The sequence below is a fragment of the Balaenoptera acutorostrata genome, chromosome 15 (assembly GCF_949987535.1).
Source record: "Balaenoptera acutorostrata chromosome 15, mBalAcu1.1, whole genome shotgun sequence".
Classification (NCBI taxonomy): Eukaryota; Metazoa; Chordata; class Mammalia; order Artiodactyla; family Balaenopteridae; genus Balaenoptera; species Balaenoptera acutorostrata.
The window spans coordinates 40960570-40984053 of record NC_080078.1 but is presented as its reverse complement, the minus strand read 5'-3'; the positions used below and the strand labels follow the sequence as shown (position 1 = coordinate 40984053).

Genomic DNA, 23484 nt, shown 5'->3' with positions numbered 1-23484 from the left:
GGAAGTACTCTAGCAAGAAGTTAACCCAGAAGAAGCAATGGGAAGTGAGACTGAGTGAACACTTTAGTGAGATATACTGGTACCTAAACAAGCAACACAAAAGAAAAAAAGGCAAAGGAGAGCATGCAAAGGTATTTTTTGGTTTGCAGGGTGAAGAGCACATGATAATATTAAAAAATTAACAGAGAAAAATCAATACATGTCTTAAGTTAGGACCTATAAAAAGAATGAAAATAGAACATACAATTTTCTTTATAGAAAAGATTCAACATCACATAGACTATTTTCTTTGACTGCAATATAATTTGATTAGAAATTAAATCAATTACTAAAAGATACTGTAAAAATTCTCATGTATCTAAGAAAACTACGAGTTATTTACCACTAAATAACTCTTGGCTTAAAGAGGAAATGCTGAGAAAAATTACAAAAGGCAAAGTACTGATTGATAAAAAATCACATCATTTCAAAGGTCATGAGTCATGGTTAAAATATCATAGAGACAGTTATAGCTATGAATATACTGATCAGAAGACAAGAAAGAGAATGGATTGAACAAATGCATTTACGGCTGCTCCCCTGTGTAACTGCATTAAAGTGATACTAAAATTCCAGGTTAAGATGGGGGATTAAACACAAACATCCAATTTTATCTCCTCCCAAAACCCAACTACAAGAAACAGACTTAAAAAAAGAAAAGACAAGCAGGCAAGAACAAAAAGATCAGGAGAAGAAACCAAAGTAACTGGGAAGCAGATGGACACAAAGTAGCAGATTTAAAGCCAAAATCCCAAGCTGGCTTTCAGTGAAGTGAGAACCAGCCCAACCTGTACAGCAGAATCCTCCTAAATTAACCCAGGTGGCAGCACCAGGTTCCTCCGGAACTGGGAAAAGCTAAGGAGCAGGTAAAAGCTGTGGGCGGAGCAGGAAGGCCCCAAACCTCCAACCCCGCCCCCACCTGCAGGGTGGCTGCCCTCCCCACAGGAGTCTGGGGGCCCAGCTCTACAGAAGGCCTAACCAGGCTCTGGACGGGCAGCTCACGTGGCACTGAGGGGTGAGGCCTGCACCAGCTGAAGGCTAAGCAAGACCTCCTCTCCCGGTGGCCACAAGGGTCCCGAGACTGAACAGTCTTCTGCAGGGACTCTGACTGGCCTAAGGGTCTAAAGGAAGTGACACTGGGGGTCCTCGGCCCAGAATTCCCTGTTCAACCTAGCTTTCCCGAGGATTCTGAAAGCACTGCTCCACTGCCGCTTCCTTCCAGTATTGCTGTTAAGCTGGCACTCAGCTTTACCCAGCGCTAGCTGGGGATTCTGGCTCTAAGTTCAAGGCCTTTCAGACACACAAGGTCTCAAAGTTTACTTCCCAGGCAGCTTTCCTCTGGAAGCCACTAGGATGTGCTTCACTAAAGAAGGGAGTAAACCTATGAAAAGGTAAAGATGGGGAACAGGAAACAGGGGGTTCAATCCAGCAGAGGGGAAGATGGGGCTCCGGCAAGGGGAGATGCCAGGACCACGATGGCGGCCAGTACAGAGCGACAAGTGTGACTCAAGGGGCAGACATCCTGAGGCTACCGTCACTAAGCCTCTGCCCCACTGGACCGTCTTGTAAACCCGAGGAGGCTTGTCCGTGCTCAGCTTGGTTCACAACGCATGTAAGGCTCCCCTGCTCCCTCTGCGGGCTCCCTGAGTCAGCGGAGGACACTTACCCCACAGATAACTGCCCTGACCTCTGATAAGCTGGAGGGGAGCACGGCAGCCCTGACGCAGGACAGGGACCCCCCCGCAACCAGACTTCCGCACATTCGCTGGTACACACTGCAGCCCGCTGATGCTCACACTCCCAGGACTCCTTAACGACCTTGGCCACCGACTTCCCCAGGAAGGGGTCACGGCACGGCAGCTGAAGCCAGAACACGACTGGACGAGCTTCCTGGGGCTGCCGTATCAACACTGCACAAACAGGGGGCCTTAAACAACAGAAATGTATGTATTCCTTCTCTCATGGTTCTGGAGGCCAGAAGCCAGCCAGCAAGGTGCCAACAGGGCCGTGGTCTCCCAGAAGCTCTGGGTGGCAATCTATTCCATGTCCTTCTCTTGGCTGCTGGTGTGGCTGGCAAGGCTTGCTGCCCCTTAGCTCTGCAGACACATCACTCTAAAAGCTGTAAAAGCTGCCTCAGTCATCACATGGCATGTCTCCTGTGTGTCTCTCCTCTTGTAAGGACAGAAGTCACACTGGGTTAAGGGCCCAACCTACTCCAGTGTGACCTCAGCTTAACTACTTATACCTGCAAAGGCCCTATCTCCACATGAGGTCACATTCACTGGCACCAGGGGTCAGGACTTCAATATACACTTTTGGGGACACAATTCAATCTACATCAGTGACCCAAAAAGCCCGTCAAGCTTATCTTCTCCTGGAAGCCTTCATCTAATAGCAGCAATTTCCTTACACAGCTCCATCTGTGCTTCCTACTTAGTTTTCAAAACAAACAAACAAAAAAACAACTAAAAGTAAACTGTTTAGGGATAAAGACGTTAAAAAGGCAGAGGAATGATTAACACTGAAAGTCAGGAAGTGGCCCCCTCTGGGGGGAGCAAGCAGTGCCCAGAAGGATCTTTAAGGTGTTTTTAATGCCCTGTGTCTTAACCCAGGAGCTAGATTCATAGTTATTTATCTTATTAACCTCTAAATTATATCCATATGTTCTACGCATTCTTCCATTTCATACTTTTAAAAATTAAGTATAGGGATTAAAAAGACAAACCTATGAGAACAAAGAAGAGGTGAGCAGATGACAGCAACGAAAGCATATGAGTAAGTGGCAAGTGACTAAGACCAGCAGAGCCAAAACCTAAGGCAGCAGTGAGGACAGGCCAGAGCCGGTGCCTCAGGACAACGCAGCAACGGGGGCATCAGGTCCTGCTGAAGCTGAGGGTGAGCAGGGTGGCTATGGACTGAGCGTCACTTTAGTTAAGAGGTTAAAGCTCCAATGACACCTCTGCCGTTCACATCCAGAAATGACCCCTCCCTCCAGGGGCAGGCTAGACTCTGGCGGCTCCGAAGAGATTCTGAGGCAGCCAAGGGTGGAAGCTCTGTCCTGAAAACGGAGATTCAGGTGAAGTTTAACAACTGCATGGTCAGCTCCTGGTCCTCCCTATGAGGCTTCTAGGATGTAGGCAGGCAGGTTACTACTTCCCAGGAAAGGAAAGCTGGGAAATAGGGAAATAAAGAAAATTCAGGGGATCCAGCTACAGCAAGGGTCTTTGGCAAACTACAGACCCCACAAGCCAAAACCAGCCTGCTTTTGTAAATACATGTTATTGGCATACAGCGACGCCCATTCATCATGTATCATGTACGCTGCTCTCACACTGCACAGCAGGGCTGGCCTGCAAAGCCACAGCTACTTACTATCTGACCCTTTATAGAAAAGGCTTGCAAATCTCTGGTCTAGAGGGCCCAATATCCAAACAACAGGGGTGTTCTAAAGAGACAAACCAGAGACAACAGAAGCTAGGAAATTCCAGAACTCAAGAAGGAGCGTTTCAGGGACTTCCCTAGTGGTCCAGTGGCTAAGACTCCGCGCTCTCTATGCAGGGGGCCTGGGTTCAATCCTTGGTCAGGGAACTAGATCAAGCATACCATAACTAAAGATCCTGCATGTCACAAAGAAGATCCTGCGTGCCACAACTAAGACCCAATGCAGTCAAATAAATAAATAAATATTATTAAAAAAAAAAAAAAGGAGCATTTCAAATGGCAAGGCCCACAGAGCAAAGGCCCAGCCCCAGGAAAGAAAAGCCCCACATGTGGTATCATCACTGAGTAATATCAGAACGCTGGCAACAAAGACCAGATGCCACTAGTGTCCAAAGAAGCAGACAGGAAAATGTGCAAAGAGTCCAAACAGGCAATTCACAAACAACTAGGAAACAGAAAAAATGTTTAACTTCACCTGTCATCAAATAAATGTAAAAAAACAAGGCTTCATTTTACAGCCATCAGATCAGCAAAACCAGCTGAAGGATGGTTAGTAGCAAACTCCAGCAAAGATACAAGAGAGAAGTCGTCTTGCTCCTGCCGTGGGAAGGCAGATTCCAGCACTTCTGGGTGGAATCAACTGTTCCCGGGAGCGCTCACACACAGGCATCCTCCGGCCACGCTGACTCACACTGACCCCAGCTGCTCTTTCCACAGGGTGTCACCTAACTACACAGATGTTCACACGCCTTCACTCTTGCTCAGCTCAGTGTCCAGTACGCTGTATGTCCTCAACAAACCTGTCCGTCAAAGCCACGACCCAAACCATGTACAGCCACCCTCAGGGACTAAGAGATACAAAGAAAACATCTAGGTTCCTTCTGGAATCCCCAAAAGGAAAACAAAAATCCAAACTCAGATGTATGAAAGGATGTTCATATTGGACAAATAAAAAAAAATACAGCCCAGCCATTTTTGTACCTCTCTCCCTTGCTGTTTTCTTCCACATCCCCACGTGCTCCTTGGAGCTGCAGCCCCAGGAGTTGGAGAGCGAGGCCAACACTTACCTGGTACCGGTCAAGGATTCTGAAGTCCTGACAGGTTGTCCTGTACATGGCTTGTCCAGCCGGAAGCCTGGAAACTCCTCCTTCTTTGGCCCCATAAATCCCGTCCACTAACAGAAGCGCGGCATTCACAACCTGATCCAGGTCAAAGAGCGGCAGCCCCCGGTCCCTCTTCGCCTGCCGGACAATCAGCTTCCGCTTCAGCCGCCGGGCCTCCGGGGTCATGGCCACGGCCCCGGGACAGGCTTCCAGCCGCTTGAGGAGCAGCTTCTCCTCGTAGATGCTCACGGGGGTGAACCTGGGCCCTTTGGGCTTCCGGTCCTTCTCCAGCACGGGCTTCCTCTTCTCTCGAGCCCTTGTTTGCAAGGACGTGTTGGAGTCTGTGTCCTCGCTGTCGATGTCCATCCTGTCGGGCTTCTCCTCCTCACTCTCCACCTCCTGCTTGATCTGCTCAGGGGCTCTGACCTTCTTCCTGCCTCCAACCCCTGGCCCCGAGGCGGCCGAGCCGGCAGGGGGCGGGATGTACTCCATCCCGGGGTCAATGACGCCGTCACCTTCCATCTCATCGTCATCTGCGCAGAGCAGAAAGCAGGAGGGGAATGCAGACCCACCGCCCACAGGGACAGCACACACACTGCCATCAGGGCCACACACAACCCAAGAGACCCGAGGACGGGCCGTCTTACCGTGAAACAAGGCTTGTGGCGGCATCACGTCTGGAATCAGATCAGCTTCTGAGAGCAGGCTGGGCGTGGCTGAGTGAGAGGCAGGGGTCCCAGGGGCAGAGAAATCCAGAGACGGGGAAGGAGATGGGCTTGTCAGCGGGGTGCGGTCGGAGGAGCTCAGGGACGAGAAGTCGATCACTTCTCCTTTTTCCAGAATCACATCCGGCCTGCGTCCTCGGCTGATGAACTTCACAGGCGTCGAGGAGGTGCTGCGGTCAAGAAAGCCAGCCGCCTCTTTCTGGGCTCTCCGGATGTCCTTCGCTTCCTGAGTGCGAGACCTTTTCTCTTTCAATTCCATGGCAGATTCCACAGGATTCCGACTCACCCGCTTTCTAAGTCCCTCGACAGTAATGATGGGATCTAAAGTTGGTTTCGAGGCTGCTGGAAAAGAATAAATATCTAAATTTTTTAATAGCTATTCAACGTTAGCTTCTTTTTCTAACTTATTGTGAATCTACTTCCATGTTTGAAAGAGAAAAACGTTCAATGAATGCCCTAAACTAAGATTTAGATTTCTCTTAACCAGGAAAAAGGAATTATAATGCAAATGTAAACACTTCTGCACCGTCTTTCACCTACTGGAATTGGTAAACGTTAAAAGTTTGATAATGCTCAGAGAGCGTAGGGGGAAAAATGGATAGTTTATGCCTTTCTGATAGGACATAAACTTTATTACAACTTTTTGGAGGGTAATTTGGCAATATGATTAAAATTTTGAATAAATATGCCCTTTGATACAGCAACCTATTTCCAGGAATTTATCACAAAAAATTGGCAAATGTGTGTAATTATAGTATTGTTTAAATACCAAAAAAGGATAGAAATAACCAAAATGTCCATCAACAGGGTAAAGGTTTAATAAATTATCACATAGCCATTCAATGGAATGCAATGAAATAAAAGAAAATAGGGTAGATCTGCATGTACTGTTATGGGAAGATGTCCAATGTATACTGGTAAGTGGGGAAAAAAATGAAGAACAAGTAATATAGTATGAATCAGTTTATGGGGTTTTTTTCAGTAAAAAAATGCTTCAATATGCAGAGGGGACTTCTGAAAGCTTCACAAGAGACAGCAGTGGCTCCGCTGGAGTGAAGCTGCAGGCAGGGTGGGCATGTGGGGAACTTTCAGACTTCACACCTTCAATACTATGAGATTTGTTTCCAATTATATTTTTAAAAATTCAAAAGGTCATTAAAAATCAGATCAATGTGTGATAGTACAGAGCTACTGTTAATTTTTTATAAGTGTGAAAATGGCATTATGGTTAGGCTACAAAAAAGAGTCCTTATGGATAAGAGATAAATCATGAAATATTTAGGAAGGAAGTGCTGATGCCTGGAAGTTGCTACTAAATAATCCGAGGGTGGGGATGTGTGGAGAGTTGGGAGAAAGGACCCAGGGGCCAAGATAAAATGAGATTGGGACGTCCCAGGTGGTCCAGTGGTTAAGAATCCGCCTTCCAATGCAGGGGACGAGGGTTCGATCCCTAGTCGGGGAACTAAGATCCCACATGCCAAGGGGGAACTAAGACCTGCAACTAAGACCCAACACAGCCAAACAAATAAATAAATATTTAAAACAAACAAACAAACAAACAAACAAAACCCAAGATTGCCAGTGTTAACTGCTGAAGTGAAGACAAAGGTACCAGGGGATTGGGCTTCCCTGGTGGTGCAGTGGTTGAGAATCCGCCTGCCAATGCAGGGGACACGGGTTCAAGCCCTGGTCTGGGAAGATCCCACATGCCGCGAAGCAACTGGGCCCGTGAGCCACAACTACTGAGCCTGCGCGTCTGGAGCCTGTGCTCCGCAACAAGAGAGGCCATGATAGTGAGAGGCCCACGCACCGCGATGAAGAGTGGCCCCCGCTCGCCGCAACTAGAGAAAGTCCTCGCACAGAAACGAAGACCCAACACAGCCATAAATAAATAAATAAATTTATAAAAAAAAAAAAAAAAAGGTACCAGGGGATTCACTATATTACTTCACATTTGTATATTTTAAATTTTCCATACTAAAAAGATTAAAACCATAAATAAACAGATTGAAAATAGAGAACCTTTCAGATACTAAAGGAAATTTATTAAACTGGTAACTTGATTAGGCAGTTATAAAACATTTTTTGTATAATATTTATTTACGGCATAAAAAACCGTGTTAGAATAAAACTGTGGGGCAGAGCAGCTCCGGGGAGGCAAGGGCTCCGTGCCTGGTAAAAGCGGATTGTCTACACTGGCACCTCTCAGCTCACGACAGTACCTTTCACTTTCAGAGTGGAGATGGACAGCTTCTCTCCCTCGGGTTTCAGGGTAGGGGGCCTGTTGTGGACGAGCTTCCACCATCCTGGTTCTCCAAATTCCTGAGCTCCCGAGCGGAAGTACATGGGGCTCCCCACGCTAAGGCAGCCCGCCACTGTGCTCCACCAGGTGGAGGTCTTTTTCCTGGAGAGTCCAAGAATTTAAAAATTATTGGCTTTTCAACTCTATCCTTACATAGACAGTGCAGTCTCTGCCTCCAAGTCTGTGATAGGCTATGCAACTTCCCCTCTTTGAAGGAACAGAGCACACTGGATAAGGGAGAGGCTCGGGGTTCTGCGTGGCTTCAAATCCCAGCTCCAACAACTTCTAGCTGCCTCAGTTTCTTCATCTTTAAAATTAGGATAATAGAACGTGCAAGACTGCTGTGGGGATTAAATGAAGTTAATTCAAACAAAGCTCATACGACACTTCTTATCCATGATTATGGAGTTCTACAGGCTAATTTTATTTAACTTGAGCTGCTTTTATGTATGAGTTAAACACAACTCTCAGGAAAGAAAGCAGGAGAGTCATTAGCCCCGGTAAACAGTTCATTTTACCCAAGGAGAAGGATGCATCTCTCAGTCTGCTACTTGCCTTCGCATAGAAGAGTAGGAATAAAACTATATGGTATGTCCCACAGAGTTGAACTGTGGGGGAATTACCAACTCTGACCAAACCCCCCCAAAATACAGCAAGCATTTCAAAATAACTACACAACAGTGTATACAACAAAAATTTTAAATGATATGTAAAATGTCAACTATTCAGGTTCCTGCTAAAAATGCTTTTTTAAGGGAACTGTTCTATTTCCACTTTGAAAACATAAATCAATGACCAGAAATCCTAAGGAACAGTTTTTCATAGGAAAGTCAGTCTAACAGATGACAAATACTGCTAGGGAGGCAAGAGAAAAAAATATCCTTAGGAACAGAGATGTACTAGAAAAACACAGACAAACCAAAAGAACCCCACAAAAAACAAAAAAATTTTATAAAGGCATGAGCACATATCTGAGACAGGAGAATGACCCCCAGCATTCTGGGTCAGAGCAGAACAAGGTCTCACCTCGTTCTGACCTTTCCAGGCACCCCTCCTGTTGCCCAGAGGTCTGACCAGGGCAAACCCATCCCACTTGCTTTCTTACACTGCCCAACGCTGTCCCACAGGCCCTGTGGGATCTGTTCATTTTTCTTCCCATTGTCCTATTTGGCTTTGAATCCCTCTGGTGAATTTTCCATTTCAGTTATTGTACTTTTCAGCTCCAGAACTTCTTTATCTCTTTATTGATATTTCCATTTTGTCCATACATTGCTTCCCTGATGTTCTCCACCTCTTCCTTTAGTTCTCTGGGCATCTCTAAGACAGCGCTTTAACGTCTTTGTCCAGTAAGTCCACCGTTAGGTCTTTTTCAGGGACAATTTCTGTTAGTTTATTTTTTTCCTTTGAATGGGCCATACTTTCCTTGTTCTTTGTATTCCTTGTGTTTTGCTGGACAGTGGACATTTGAATCTAATAATGTGTTAACTCTGGACACCAGACTCTCCTCCTTCCCCAGGGTTTAGTGGTTTTTGACAGCTGCAGGCTGTCTCTGTGCCAAAGATCAGCCGGAGCAGAAACTCAAGGTCCTCTCAGCTCAGGTCTAAGCCTCTGCCTCCCGCCCTGGACATGCAGGGTGGCTAATTCCCCTGTATATGTGGTTGCTTTTGAATGTCTTAGTCTTCAATGTCTGGTTCCAAAAAGGGGACAAAGAGGAAAGTGAAAGCGGGGAGGAAGGTGCCAGCCCTCTGAGTCCCTTTAAAGTCACCTCAGCCAGAGGGGGAGGGGCTTGCAACAATGGAGGAGGTGCAACAACAAAGGCCACCCACCCCTCTGTCAGCACCTCTGTGATCAGAAGCAGCAGTCAGTGATCAGCACAGATATGATATGTGGAGGACAGTGTCCTTTGTGTCCACCCCGGATCCCATACTATGTGCAAGCTGCTCCAGGAATATGTGCACGGCTGTCTGCCATGGTTAAAACTGACCAACACTGATTGTAATTTATGGTCCAAGGCTTCCACTGGAAGTTGCAAGCCTTCAGCTGACTCCAGAGTTCCAATACAGTTACACTGGATTCTGCCAATGCAACTGCTACCTAGGTGGGCAGACAGATTTCTGGTGCTTCCTACTCTGCCATCTTCCCAGAACCCTCATCATACAGGCATAGCTCATGTTACTGCACTTCACAGATAACTGTATTTTTAAAAAACTGAAGGTTTGTGGCAACCCTGAATCAAGCAAGTCTATTGGTGCCATTTTTCCAACAACATGTGCTCACTTCATGTCTCTGTGTCATATTTTAGATGTTGTAGTATTTCAAAGTTTTTCATTATTATTGTATTTGTTACGGTGATCTGTGATCAGTGACTTCTGATGTTACTCCTACAACTTGCTCAAATTCAAACGATGGTTAGCATCTTTTAGCAATAAAGTATTTTTTAATTAAGGTGTGTACACTGTTTTTTAAAAAATAATGCTATGCATACTTAACAGACTACAGCATAATGTGAACATAACTTTTATATGCACTGGGAAATCAAAAATTCATGTGACTCACTTTATTGTGATATTTGCTTTACTACAGCAGTCTGGAACTGAACCTGCAACATCTCTGAGATATGCCTGTATAATATTTTTAATTTTAAATACTATGAATGTGTTTTATCATATTTCATCAAACATAAGATCCACTGACTTTAAGACACACCGTTTTGTGTACAAGAAGGAAAACTAGCTATCAAGTAAGCTATGACACACCATCACTTCTAAGATGTATCCAGCTGTCAGAGATGTCAAAGTTTGAAAAACTGTTTATCTTAAAATCAATGAAATATGGTAAGAGAAAAAATATTCAAACTATTCTTCAGTAATCAAAATTATAACTTTGGGAACAATTCAAGGCTAGGACTATAAAACCAGATTAAATGATCACATATACAATAGCAATTAAAATGTAGTAATTAAGCTTTTGCGTACTTTTTAACTTGCTTCTACAATAGGTACATAAAGTTATTTAGGTTAGCCCTTAATAAACCTTTATACATTTAAACCTTAATAAAATATTAAGGACATATAAGATGTGAAAGAAAATGTATTCAAATTTAAAACTTCATTATACAGTATACTATTCTCTCATATCCTATGGCAAATGAGAAATGGTTAACATTGTTAAGAATTTTAAAGTATGTTCCATGGAGAGCAGACTGTAAATCTTTAGCAGCTACGAGAAGTGTTTAATTGCGGGGTAGTGAGTCTGTGTGTTCATACATGGACACATCTGAGCACTGGAGACCACCTCGGGTGAGTGGTTTCAGGGCTTCTCCAATCATTGATGCTTAAAGCAGAGTTCCCAAAGGGAAGGACAGCACTGAGGCAGGAAACTGAGTGCCAAGGAATCACAGAGTAATTTTTAATTCTCTTTCACTCCTCTGGTTAGATCAAGGAGAAAGTTAGTTGCTTTAAATTCTCACTAACACACATAGTCTCCCTTTTTGATCAAGAAAGATGCCTCACAAAGAACTCATACAGTTCAACATCATAAAAATGAACAATCCGATTAAAACATGGGTGGAAGATCTGAAAAGACATTTTTCCAAATAAGACATACAGATGGCCAACAGGTACATGAAAAGATGCTCAGCATCACTAATCATCAGGGACATGCAAATCAAAATCACAATGAGCTATCACCTCACACCTGTGAGAATGGCTATGATTAAAAAGACAACAAATAACAAATATTGGTGAGGATGTAGAGAAAATGGAACCCTCGTGCACTATTGGTGGGAATGTAAATTGGTGCAGCCACTATGCAAAACAGTATGGAGGGTCCTCAGAAAATTAAAAATAGAACTACCATGTGATCTAGCAATTCCACTCCTGGGTACTTACCTGAAGAAAACAAAACACTAATTTGAACAGATATATGCACCCCTATGTTCACTGCAGCATTATTTACAATAGCCAAGACATGGAAGCAACCCAAGTGCCCATCAATAGATAAAAGGATAATGAAGATGTGGGGGGAGACCTTCAAGGTGGTGGAGGAGTAAGACGTGGAGATCACCTTCCTCCCCACAAATACATCAAAAAAACATCTACATGTGGAACAACTCCTACAGAACAACTACTGAACGCCGGCAGAAGACCTCAGACTTCCCAAAAGCCAAGAAAAGCCCCACATACCTGGGTAGGGCAAAAGAAAAAAGAAAAAACAAGAGACAAAAGAATAGGGACAGGACCTTCGCCTCTGGGAGGGAGCTGTGAAGGAGGAAAAGTTTCCACACACTAGGAAACCCCTACACTGGCAGGGACAGGAGGTGGGAAGCTTCAGAGCCACAGAGGAGAGCACAGCAACAGGGGTGCAGAGGGCAAAGCAGAGAGATTCCCACACAGAGGATCAGTGCCAACCAGCACTCACCAGCCTGAGATGCCTGTCTGCTCACCCACCGGGGCGGGTGGGAGCTGGGAGTTGAGGCTCGGGCTTTGGAGGTCAGACCCCAGGGAGAGGACTGGGGTTGGCTGCGTGAAGACAACCTGAAGGGGGCCAGTGCGCCACAGCTAGCCAGGAGGGAGACCAGGAATAAGTCTGGACCTGCCGAAGAGGCAAGAGATCATAATTTCAGAGTGCACAAGGAGAAGGGCTTCTTGCTCTGTGTGCCCACAGACGGCAGAGCACCACCTAAGCGAGTTCCAGAGACGGGTGCGAGCCACAGCTATCATCTCGCGCCCCAGAGACAGGCGTGGACCGCTACCACTGCCACCACTGCCACCAAGAATCCTGTGTGCAAGTGCAGGTCACTACCCACACCCCCCGGGAGCCTGTGCAGCACAGCACTGCCAGGGTCCTGTGATCCAGGGCCAACTTCCCTGGGAGAGCACATGGCGTGTCTCAGGCTATTGTAATATCATGCTGGTCTCTGCTGCCACAGGCACGCCCCACGTTCCAATTATGACTACCGTACCCCTCCCTCTCCCTGGCTTGAGTGAGCAAGAGAGCCCTAATCAGCCGCTACTTTAACACCCTCCTATCTGGGCAAGGAACAGAGGCCTGAGGGCAGCCTACATGCAGAGGTGGGACCAAAACCAAAGCTGAGCCCCAGGAGCTGTGCGAACAAAGAAGAGAAAGGGAAATTTCTCCATGCAGCCTCAGGAGCAGTGGAGTAAATCCCCTCAATCGGCTTGATAAACCCCGCATCTGTGGAATACATGAAGAGACAACAAATGTTCCCAAAACTGAGGCGGTGGACTTTGGGAGCTACTGCAGACTTGGGGTTTGCTTTCTGCATTTGATTTGTTTTTGGTGTTATGTTTATCTTAGTTTAGTTTTTAGTGCTTGTTTTCATTGGTGGATTTGTTTATTGGTTTGGTTGCTATCTTCCTTTTTTTTGTTCTCTCTTTGTGAGTGTGTGTGTGTATGTTTCTTTGTGTGATTTTGTTTGTTTAGTTATTTTTAATTTTTTTATTTTTGTTGCTGCGTGTGGGCTTTCTCTAGTTGTGGCGAGCAGGGGCTACTCTTCACTGCAGTACATGGTGGCTTCTCTTGTTGCAGAGCACAGGCTCTAGGGGCATGGGCTTCAGCAGCTGTTGGGCGTGAGCTCAGCAGCTGTGGCTTGCGGGCTCTAGAGCGCAGGCTCAGTACTTGTGGCGCACAGGCTTAGTTGCTCTGCGGCATGTGGGATCCTCCCAGACCAGGGATCGAACCCACGCCCCTGCACTGGCAGGCAGATTCTTAACCACTGCACCACCAGGGAAGTCCCTTGTCTGTTTAGTTTTGCTTTTACCATTTGTCTTGGGGCTGTCTTTTTTTTTTTCTTTTTCTTCTTTTTATGAGTGTGTATTTCTTTGTGTGATTTTGTCTGTTTAGTTTTGCTTTTACCATTTGTTTTGGGGTTCTGTTTTTTATTTTTTTCTTTCTTCCTCTTCTTCTGTGCTGTGAAGCTGGCAGGGTCTTGGTGCTCTGGCCAGGTGTCGGGCCTGAGCCTGCGAGGTGGGAGAGCCCAGTCCAGGACACTGGACCACCAGAGACCTCCTGGCCCCATGTAATATTAATTGGAGAGAGCTCTCCCAGAGATCTCTGTCTCAACACTAAGACTCAGCTCCAGTGCTGGATGCCCCATACTAAACAACTAGCAAGACAGGAACACAACCCCACCCATTAGCAGAGAGGCTGCGTAAAGTCATACTAAGTTCACAGACACCCCAAAACACACCACCGGACGTGGTCCTGCCCACCAGAAAGACAAGATCCAGCTTCATCCACCAGAACACAGGCACCAGTCCCCCCCACCACCAGGAAGCATACGCAGCCATTGAACCAACCTCACCCACTGGGGGCAGACGCCAGAAATAAGACGAACTACGAACCTGCAGCCTGCAAAAAGGAGACCCCAAACACAGTAAGTTAAACAAAATGAGAAAACAGAGAAATATGCAGCAGATGAAGGAGCAAGGTAAAAACCCACCAGACCAAACAAATGAAGAGGAAATAGGCAGTCTACCTGAAAAAGAATTCAGAGTAATGATGGTAAAGATGACCCAAAATCTTGGAAATCGAATGGAGAAAATTCAAGAAACGTTTAACAAGGATCTAGAAGAACTAAAGAGCAAACAAACAATGACGAACAACACAATAAATGAAATTAAAAATACTCTAGAAGGAATCAATAGCAGAAAAACTGAAGGAGAAGAATGGAGAATAGTGGAAATAACTGCCACAAAGCAGAATAAAGAAAAAAGAATGAAAAGAATTGAGGACAGTCTCAGAGACCTCTGGGACAACATTAAATGCACCAACATTCAAATTATAGTGGTCCCAGAAGAAGAAGACAAAAAGAGTCTGAGAAAACAACTAAAGAGATTATAGTCAAAAACTTCCCTAACGTGGGAAAGGAAATAGTCACTCAAGTCCAAGAAGAGCAGAGTCCCATACAGGATAAATCCAAGGAGAAACATGCCAAGAGACATATTAATCAAACTATCAAAAATTAAATACAAAGAAAAAATATTAAAAGCAGCAAGGGAAAAGGAACAATTAACATAAAAGGGAATCCCCATAAGGTTAACAGCTGATCTTTCAGCAGAAACTCTGCAAGTCAGAAGGGAGTGGCAGGACATATTTAAAGTGATGAAAGGGAAAAACCTACAACCAAGATTACTCTACCCAGGAAGGATCTCATTCAGATTCGACAGAGAAATTAAAACCTTTACAAACAAGCAAAAGTTAAAAGAGAATTCACCACCACCAAACCAGCTTTACAACAAATGCTAAAGGAACTTCTCTTGGCAGGAAACACAAGAGAAGGAAAAGACCTACAAAAACAAACCCAAAACAATTAAGAAAATGGTAATAGGAACATACAATCAATAATTACCTTAAATGTAAATCGATTAAATGCTCCAACCAAAAGACAGACTGGCTGAATGGATACAAAAACAAGACCCGTATATATGCTGTCTACAAGAGACCCACCTCAGACCTAGGGACACATACAGACTGAAAATGAGGGAATAGAAAAAGATATTCCATGCAAATGGAAATCAAAAGAAAGCTGGAGTAGCAATACTCACATCAGAGAAAATAGACTTTAAAATAAAGACAAGAGACAAAGAAGGACACTACATAATGATCAAGGGATCCATCCAAGAAGAAGATATAACAATTGTAAATATTTATGCACCCAACATAGGAGCACCTCAATACATAAGGCAAATGCTAACAGCCATAAAAAGGGAAATCGACCGTAACACAATAATAGTAGGGGCCTTTAACACCCCACTTTCACCAATGGACAGATCATCCAAAATGAAAATAAATAAGGAAACACAAGCTTTAAATGACACATCAGACCAGATGGTTTTAATTGATATTTATAGGACATTCCACCTAAAGACAACAGAATACACTTTCTTCTCAAGTGCATGTGAAACGTTCCCCAGGATAGATCATATCCTGGGTCACGAATCAAGCCTCGGTAAATTTAAGAAAACTGAAATTGTATCAAGTATCTTTTCCAACCACAACATTATGAGACTAGATATCAATTATAGGAAAAAAAACTGTAAAAAAATACAAACACATGGAGACTAAACAATACACTACTAAATAACCAAGAATCACTGAAGAAATCAAAGAGGAAGTTTAAAAATACCTAGAAACAAATGACAGTGAAAACATGATGACCCAAAACCTATGGGATGCAAAAAGAACTGCAAAAGCAGTTCTAAGAGGGAAGTTTATAGCAATACAATCCTATCTCAAGAAACAAGAAAAATCTCAAATAAACAACCTAACCTTACACCTAAAGCAATTAGAGAAAGAACAAAAAACCCCCAAAGTTAGCAGAAGGAAAGAAATCATAAAGATGAGATCAGAAATAAATGAAAAAGAAATGAAGGAAACAATAGCAAAGATCAATAAAACTAAAAGCTGGTTCTGTGAGAAAATAAACAAAATATTGATAAACCATTAGCCAGACTCATCAAGAAAACAAGGGAGAAGACTCAAATCAACAGAATTCGAATGAAAAAGGAGAAGTAACAACTGACACTGCAGAAATACAAAGGATCATGAGAGACTACCACAAGCAACTATATGCCAATAAAACGGACAACCTGGAAGAAATGGACAAATTCTTAGAAAAGTAGAACCTTCCAAGACTGAACCAGGAAGAAATAGAAAATATGAACACACCAATCACAAGTAATGAAATTGAAACTGTGATTAAAAATCTTCCAACAAACAAAACTCCAGGACCAGATGGCTTCACAGGCGAATTCTATCAAACATTTAGAGAAGAGCTAACACCAGTCCTTCTCAAACTCTTCCAAAATATAGCAGAGGGAGTAACACTCCCAAACTCATTCTACGAGGCCACCATTACCCTGATACCAAAACCATACAAAGATGTCACAAAAAAAGAAAACTACAGGCCAATATCACTGATGAACATAGATGCAAAAATCCTCAACAAAATACTAGCAAACAGAATCCAACAGCACATTAAAAGGATCATACAGCATGGTCAAGTGGGGTTTACCCCAGGAATGCAAGGATTCTTCAATGTATGCAAATCAATCAATGTGATACACCATATTAACAAATTGAAGGAGAAAAACCATATGATCATCTCAATAGATGCAGAAAAAGCTTTTGACAAAATTCAACACCCATTTATGATAAAAACTCTCCAGACAGTGAGGCACACAGGGAACCTATCTCAACATAATAAAGGCCATATATGACAGACCCACAGCCAACATTGTTCTCAATGGTGAAACACTGAAACCATTTCCTCTGAGATCAGGAACAAGACAAGGACGCCCATTCTTACCACTATTACTTAACATAGTTTTGGAAGTTTTAGCCACGGCAATCAGAGAAGAAAAAGAAATAAAAGGAATACAAACTGGAAAAGAAGTAAAACTGTCACTGTTTGCAGATGACATGATACTATACTAGAGAATCCTAAAGATGCTACCAGAAAACTACTAGAGCTAATCACTAAATTTGGTAAAGTAGCAGGATACAAAATTAATGCACAGAAATCTCTCACATTCCTATACACTAACAATGAAAAATCTGGGAGAGAAATTAAGGAAACATTCCCACTTACCATTGCAACAAAAAGAATAAAATACCTAGGAATAAACCTGCCTAAGGAGAAAGGCCTGTATGCAGAAAACTATAATACACTGATAAAAAAAATCAAAGACAATACAAACAGATGGAAAGATATACCATGTTCTTGGACTGGAAGAATCAACGTTGTGAAAATGACTATACTGCCCAAAGCAATCTACAGATTCAGTGCAATCCCTATCAAACTACCAATGGTATTTTTCACAGAACTAGAACAAAAAAATTTTACAATTTGTATGGAAACACAAAAGACCCCAAATGGCCAAAGCAATCTTGAGAAAGAAAAACGGAGCTGGAGGAATCAGGCTCCCTGACTTCAGACTATACTACAAAGCTACAGTAATCAAGACAGTATGGTAGTGGCACCAAAACAGAAATATAGATCAATGGAACAGGATAGAAAGCCCAAAGATACACCCACACACCTATGGTCACCTTATCTTTGATAAAGGAGGCAAGAATATACAATGGCGAAAAGATAGCTTCTTCAGTAAGTGGTGCTGGGAAAACTGGACAGCTACATGTAAAAGAATGAAATTAGAACACTTCCTAACACCACACACAAAAATAAACTCAAAATGGATTAAAGGCCTAAACGTATGGCCAGACAGTATAAAACTCTTAGAAGGGGACTTCCCTGGTGGTACCGTTGTTAAGAATCTGCCTGCCAATGCAGGAGACACGGGTTTGAGCCCTGGTCAGGGGAGATCCCACATGCCGCAGAGCAACTAAGCCCATACACCACGACTACTGAGCCTGCACTCTAGAGCCCGCGAGCCACGACTACTGAGCCCACGTGCCACAACTACTGAAGCCCGCACACCCTAGAGCCCATGCTCCACAACAAGAGAAGCCACCACAATGAGAAGCCCGTGCACCGCAATGAAGCATAGCCCCCTCTCACTGCAACTCGAGAAAGCCCACGCACAGTAACAAAAACCAAACACAGCCAAAAATAAACTAATTAATTTTTTTTAAAAAACTCTTAGAGGAAAACATAGGAAGAACACTCACATACATCACAACAAGATCCTTTTTGACCCACCTCCTAGAGAAATGGAAATAAAAACAAACAAATGGGACCTAATGAAACTTAAAAGCTTTTGCACAGCAAAGGAAACCATAAACAAGATGAAAAGACAACCCTCAGAATGGGAGAAAATATTTGCAAATGAAGCAACTGACAAAGGATTAACCTCCAAAATATACAAGCAGCTCATGCAGGTCAATATCAAAAAAACAAACAACCCAATCCAAAAATAGGCAGAAGATCTACACAGACATTTCTCCAAAGAAGATATACAGATTGCCAACAAACACATGAAAGGATGCTCAACATCACTAACCATTAGAGAAATGAAAGTCAAAACTACAATGAGGTATCACCTCACACCAGTCAGAATGGCCATCATCAAAAAATCTACAAACAATAAATGCTGGAGAGGGTGTGGAGGAAAGGGAATCCTCTTGCACTGTTGGTGGGAATGTAAATTGATACAGCCACTATGGAAAACAGTATGGAGGTTCCTTAAAACACTAAAAATAGAACTACCATACGACCCAGGAATCCCACTACTGGGCATACACCCTGAGAAAAACCGTAATTCAAAAAGAGTCATGTACCACAATGTTCATTGCAGCACTATTTACAGTAGCCAAGACATGGAAGCAACCTAAATGTCCATCGACAGATAAATGGATAAAGAAGATGTGGCACATATATACAGTGGAATATTACTCAGCCATAAAAAGAAATGAAACTGAGTTATTTGTAGTGAGGTGGATGGACCTAGAGTCTGTCATACAGAGTGAAGTAAGTCAGAAAGCGAAAAACAAATACCATATGCTAACACATACATATGGAATCCAAAAAAAAAAAAAATGGTTCTGATGAAGCTAGAGGCAGGACAGGAATAAAGACGCAGACATAGAGAATGGACTTGAGGACACAGCGAGTGGGAATGGGAAGCTGGGATGAAGTGAGAGAGTAGCAATGACATATATACACTCCCAAATGTAAAATAGCTAGCTAGCAGGAAGCAGCTGCATAGCACAGGGAGATCAGCTCAGTGCTTTGTGACCACCTAGAGGGGTGGGAGGGAGACGAAAGAGGGAGGGGATATGGGGATGTATGTATACATATAGCTGATTAACTTTGTTATAGAGCTGAAACTAACGTAACATCGTAAAGCAACTATACTCCAATAAAGATGTGAAAAAAAAAAAGATGTGACACACACACACACCCCTACACAATGGGATATTATTCAGCTATAAAAAAGAATGAAATCTTTCCATCTGTGACAACATGTATGGACCTAGAGGGTATTATGCTAAGGGTATTATGTGAAGTAAGTCAGAGAAAGACAAACACTGTATGATTTCACTTATATGTGGAAGCTAAAAAACAAAACAAATGAAGAAACATAACAAAACAGCAACAGTCACAGATACAGAGAACAAACAGGTGGTTGCCAGAGGGGAGGAGGGTGGGGAGAGGGGAGAAATAGGTGAGGGAAATTAAGAGGTACAAACTTCCAGTTACAAAATAAATAAGTCACAGGTATGAAATGTATAGTGTGGGGAAAAACAGTCAATAGTTATGTAGTATCTTTGTATGGTGACATATGGTAACTAGACACACCGTGGTGATCAGTTTGAAACGAATGGAAATACTGAATCACTATGTTGTGTAACAGGAACTAATGTAGTGTTGTAGGTCAATTATACTTCAAAAACAAACAAACTCACAGAAAAAGAGGTCAGATTTTCCAGAGGTGGGGGGATAAACTTCCAATTATAAAATAAATAAGTACTAGGGATGTACTGTACAACATGATAAATATAATTAACACTGCTGAATGTTATACAGGAAAGTTGTTGAGAGTAAATCCTAAGAGGTCTAATCACAGGAAAAAAAATGTTTTTTCTGTTTCTTTAATTTTGTATCTCTATGAGATGAAGGATGTCCATTAAACTTTGTGGTCATCATTTCATGGTGTATGTTAAGTCAGATCATTCTGCTGTGCACCTTAAACTCATATAGTGCTGAAGGTCAATTACATATCAATAAACCTGGACGAAAAAAATATATAGATGGAATCATAGGATTAAAAAAAAAGGAAAGAGGGTTTCAGATTGCCTTTACAGGTCATGGGATCTAGCTACAAGTCAATAGCATTGCTTTATTTTTAGTGCACTTATTTTTACAGTTTCATTCTATTTATGGCAAGTGATATGGGTTTTCCACTTACCATGGTGGTGTGAAGTTTCTTTTTTTTTCAGTGACTTGATTTAAATAAGTAAACGATAATTCAAGTGATACACTAACATGGCCAAAACCCACTAGTTTAATGGTTAAATTACAAGAAGCTGGAGAGTAATTAATGTCTTTCAGTAGAAGTATTGAAAAGAAAAAGAGCCTCAGCTGATGCCTCTCAGAACACGCTCTAGAAATGAAACTGAGCACCTGCTGCTAAAATATGCCAACTTCCTTAAAACAGGCAATTTAAATCCAACTTCTTCCAGAAGACAATCCACCAGGCAGAACAGCACTGAAAGATCATGAAAACCTTCCAAGATCTAATTTTATCAGTTTTTTTCCCTTCCTTGTCCCTTATAAATGGGGTGTATTAAGTTCCATAAATAGAGCTAAATCATTAAACTAAGACAACAGATTTCCTTTCTTTAAGAAAAAGAACCACTTACGCTGTCAATTCTTTTCTTAGTTCTATTTTTCAATTCTATTTTTCCCTCACAGCAGCCTGCACAAGGTCACCCCTCCGTGATTCCTCAGCAACTTTGGCAGAGCTGTGACTTCTCAGCACCCGAGAAAACGGGCTGCAGGGAGTTCCGAGTGAGGACAAGCACAAACTCCCTGCTCTGACCTTTATCGTGTCCACAACGACCCAATTATGCAAGATTTATGAATCTCACACAGGACTTCAGAAGGCAACTAACAATCAGAATTTCAAACAAGGGACTTCCCTGGTGGTCCAGTGGTTAAAACTCTGCGCTCCCAATGCAGGGGGCCCAGGTTCAATCCCTGGTCAGGGAACTAGATCCCACATACCACAACTAAGAGCCCGCATGCCGCAACTAAGATCCAGCACAGCCAAATAAATAAATATTTTTTTAAAAAAAGAGAAAGATCTCAAACAATCCGCCAATGCAACTGCAAACTTGCTAACCTCTAATAGCAATAAAAATCTTGCTAGATGCACATAGACCCTTAGTTAAAACATCTGGCGTGGATGTCTGTGCCCTGGCACCCCTACGTCTGATGAACCAAGGAGGGGTCACGGAGGAGAAGCACTCAGCAGCAAATTCAAAGCATCATGATGAAAAGAGTATCAAAGGAATAAACCATATGCGTGTTAATGTGCCCAGACTCGGCCAAGCACTGTGAATACCAAACAGTATACAACGATTTCTACCTCCCAGAGTTAATAAACACAAATACTAGTAATTAACCAAGAGCAACTTAAATGAGTGCAGTCAATAACTGCCACCATTTCTCTTCTTCTGACCTCCTAAAGGCACTGATTTTAAAAGGACATAATATTCCTCTACCCTCAAATTAGTCACCTATCCAACTATTAAACTGCCTCATTTAATCAAACTCTCTATTTTTTAACATTCTAAGAATCTGTTCAACTGTCTTCTTGCTCAGTAGAAACCAACAGTTTCCTCCAAAAGTAGGATAAGAAGTATGGAAACCTACCCTTGTAATTACATCAACTTCCACTTCGATTTTTAACTTAAAAGTAACAACGTTTTTCTGGATTAAAAAATTCTCAGTAACTGCCACAAGTAATTACTCGAATTCTCTAAAGGCCTGCATTAGGCTGTCTCAAGTCTCATATACTTTATTCTTTACATCTTCATTCAAGTATAAGATTTTTTAAAATCACATTACCTATTCCCAAGCAAAAAAGTCCAATGTTTCTCAATGAAAGCGCAGATGTCTTCTTTCCACCGGAAATAGCCCTGACGCCCACTGCCTTCCAGGGACAAGTTGTACATCGCCAGCATGACCACCTGAAACAGAAGCAGAACAGGCTGGGAGAAAAGCACAAACAGGGATGGTAAACTTCAGGGGGGAACGTTTGTTGTTTTATACTCTGAGTATGAATAGAGGGGGGAAAAGGAAGGATAATATCTTGGAATATTCTCAGGACAGAATTCTACTTCCTTTTTCGCTTTCCATAGATGAGTATCACCGTTCCCCTTAATCACGTGCACTTGTTCCTCCCATGTTACATGTGCAAGGCTGCTGTGTGGCTGAACTGGTGATGAGGAACTACTGCCCTAAGCAGCCCCCATCCCAGTCCCCCTCCACCACTCAAAGGCAGCGCTAAACACCGTGTTAACCACTGGCATCAGGAGGCCCCAGGGCCTGCTCCAGCCGGCATTTCTGACGGACAGTGCTGACCTTTACTAAATATTCCAAGCATCACCCCTGCACATATACTTTTCTAAGCTCTTTAGAGGGCAGAAACAATAGACTCTCAGAATTTCAGAGCTGAAGATAACGTGAGGTACCATCCCCTCTGGGTTTAGCCTTTCTCAGTTGTGGAAACTGTTCCTGAGATGAAATCAGAATAGACAAGGGGCAGGGACCTGAAAGGCCTGGCTGCCTGGCCCATCCTCAGAGAGCAGGACACCCCCAGCTCCACATCTAATCCAACCTCGTATTTAACAGATAACGAATTCACGGCCCCAAATGGGGAAGTACTTTGCAGAAATATGAATAACACATTCTCACTGTAAAAGACTTCACTAAAAGAGAAAAGAGTAAAGAAGGAAGTAAAAATCATTTTAAATCCACCATCAAGAAATAATCCTTTTTAACATTTTCAGTGATTATCCTATTAGACATTTCTCTTCACATCGAAATGCAATTTTGTAATCGTAAATGGACAAGAAACTACACATGCTATTCAAAACCATGTTTTCAACCTAATTGGGCCAGCGCAATTGAAAAGGGGACAGAACCTAAGAAGAGAATCTTTCCATAACTCTTCTTTCCATGAGGAGTAGCCCAAAGCGGTACAGGGTCTAACAGACTGCAGTTCATGCTCCCCGACATCGATGTTCACAGCCCCAAATCCCGATGGCCCAACAGGGAGACCGACAACCACACCCTCCAAGGGGCCTGGTGATTCTGATGCTCCTACCGAGTCTCAACTTCCCCCATCCTTAAACTTGTAAAATTTGCAGACAGTCTGCCAAT

The 23484-nt window shown here is 43.0% G+C and overlaps 1 protein-coding gene across 2 annotated transcripts in view; it reads right to left on the bottom strand.

Annotated features, from left to right (window-relative positions):
* KAT14 (lysine acetyltransferase 14) overlaps positions 1–23484 on the bottom strand; it is a 39884-nt gene that overhangs the window by 10141 nt on the left and 6259 nt on the right. The window contains exons 3-6 of one of the 2 annotated variants that reach the window (XM_057529135.1): positions 22168–22289; positions 7531–7712; positions 5231–5650; positions 4548–5116 (exon numbers count right to left, since the gene is read on the bottom strand). In XM_057529135.1, the coding sequence (XP_057385118.1) occupies positions 4548–5116; positions 5231–5650; positions 7531–7712; positions 22168–22289 (1293 nt within the window). The remainder of the gene's footprint in view (positions 1–4547; positions 5117–5230; positions 5651–7530; positions 7713–22167; positions 22290–23484) is intronic. The other variant, XM_057529136.1, reaches the window with a different exon arrangement.